Raw genomic sequence first — 1,573 nt, 5'->3', positions numbered from 1 at the left:
ACTGGAGTTGTTGCTTTACCCTGTAGAAGACTATAATCCATAAATCCTTCAGTACAAGACTCTCCATTAACCTCCAGTAATATTCCATTACTCATGAAGCACACCAGTAGTACTAATAGAAGATAGGAAGACATTTCTTCGAGAGTTTAGAAATTCTGTGAACCACGCCCAGCTATAGATCTAGATCTAGAAATCTCCCACTGCTATAGATTTAGTCGGAAACGGAGAAGTTGGCATAAGGGATATGCCTATAACAAAATCAAAAGCCCATTTTGGGAAACCTACAATGTTTTTTGACGATAAATACTAGCTCTAGACTACGATGGATGTTTTTGGTCTTGTTTGCATCAGTTGAATTTGCTTGAAAACTCACAGAATCTCACACATTGTGTGGGTGTGTGCACCATTTGTGGCTGTCATTTACAGTGCTATTGGTTTTACCAATGTTAACTACATTATTTTGATTAAAAATAATAGTACACACATGATTATGTTATTGTAGAAGGTGCAGTTTGTTGCTTTGTCCATATGCTTCATTTTGCCTTATTGTAACCTAATATTGACAGAATATGCTAAAAAAACATCAGTAAAACACTGATGGTAACTGATTTAACAATAAATACATGATTGCAGTACATTCAATACACTGCATGTACTGATGTATTTTATACGTATGCACATAAACTTACCTCTTGTTCATGATACATTGTTCTTGGTTCATCATACACTAATGATTCTTCATTGATACCTATAGTCCAATACAACAATAATCCTTTTAATAATACTTATCTAAACAATTACCAGTACATACAAATTGCCATTGCTCTGTTCGCATAAAACATAATAAATTTGCTCAATTAAAAATATTATATTATTCTTACAATTATTTCTCCACTCAACTCCATACATACTATTACTTTCTATTCCTCCAGTATTAAAACCATAACCAGGATTAGCAGATACACAGCCAGATTCTATTAATAGTTGTATTGATTGATAATAATAGTCTATCTTACTTTCAGTAATACCATAGGCAGAATTAGCAGATACATCAGCATTATACCCTACATTATGATGTCAATTCATTATTGTACTTATAATAGGTCTTACCTTCCCCAGTAACTCCATAAGCAGGATTAGTTGATGCTAATAGTGTATTTTCCATATTTGGCACTATAAATTGATTTCTTTATCATGTTTACATACACACTTATTATAATAAACATTACCAACTGATTGTTGATTTATATCAGCTTTTCTGTCAGTAGAACTGAAAGTATCATTTCCATTTGATGTTTTATCCCATATTCTCCTACACACTAATACATTCACTATTAATATTACTAGTATAGTAACTACCAGTAATATAAATACTGCTGTACTAATACTTCCTGCTATTATTAGTGTATTACTCTCTGTACTTTGTAATGTACTAACTGGTGTACTCATCACTGATGTAGTACCTATAGTCAATGATAAACTGTTACTTGATGTTAAGCTAGTTTTAGTATATTCCATTGATTCCATTGTTACAGTAGCTGTGGAGTATATGCTTGATGATGAAAGCACAGTA

General features: G+C 32.1%; 1 protein-coding gene across 4 annotated transcripts; it reads right to left on the bottom strand.

The window, feature by feature from the left end:
• Nucleotides 1-450: 450 nt before the first annotated feature.
• LOC109592558 (uncharacterized) lies at nucleotides 451-1,166 on the bottom strand. Of its 4 annotated transcripts, XM_020007984.1 has the most exons (5): nucleotides 1,111-1,166; nucleotides 1,017-1,064; nucleotides 918-974; nucleotides 690-748; nucleotides 451-553 (listed from the first exon to the last, which is right to left on the bottom strand). In XM_020007984.1, exons 1-5 carry the CDS (start codon nucleotides 1,163-1,165, stop codon nucleotides 494-496), a joined length of 279 nt encoding a protein of 92 aa, XP_019863543.1. In that variant the 5' UTR covers nucleotide 1,166; the 3' UTR covers nucleotides 451-493. The 4 variants fall into 4 exon arrangements, 3 of the variants coding, with proteins under 3 accessions (XP_019863543.1, XP_019863542.1, XP_019863541.1); XM_020007983.1 differs by having other exon boundaries at nucleotides 451-572; nucleotides 918-1,064; XM_020007982.1 differs by having other exon boundaries at nucleotides 918-1,064.
• Nucleotides 1,167-1,573: the final 407 nt, after the last annotated feature.

This window comes from Amphimedon queenslandica, unplaced genomic scaffold (genome assembly GCF_000090795.2).
Source record: "Amphimedon queenslandica unplaced genomic scaffold, v1.1 AMPQUscaffold_4761_Cont23262, whole genome shotgun sequence".
Lineage (NCBI taxonomy): Eukaryota > Metazoa > Porifera > Demospongiae > Haplosclerida > Niphatidae > Amphimedon > Amphimedon queenslandica.
Note: the sequence above shows the minus strand (reverse complement) of the source record. Positions and strands in the feature narration are given on the sequence as shown.

Bases quoted from the DNA above. Each gene is read 5' to 3' on its own strand.
- LOC109592558 (XM_020007982.1), bottom strand. From the start codon at position 1,165: ATGGAAAATACACTATTAGCATCAACTAATCCTGCTTATGGAGTTACT. The intron at 1,065-1,110 runs GTAAGACCTATT...ATCATAATGTAG, and splicing joins TTATGGAGTTACTGGGGAAG to GGTATAATGCTGATGTATCT. The intron at 554-689 runs GTAAGTTTATGT...TGTCAATATTAG, and splicing joins CAATGTATCATGAACAAGAG to GTTACAATAAGGCAAAATGA.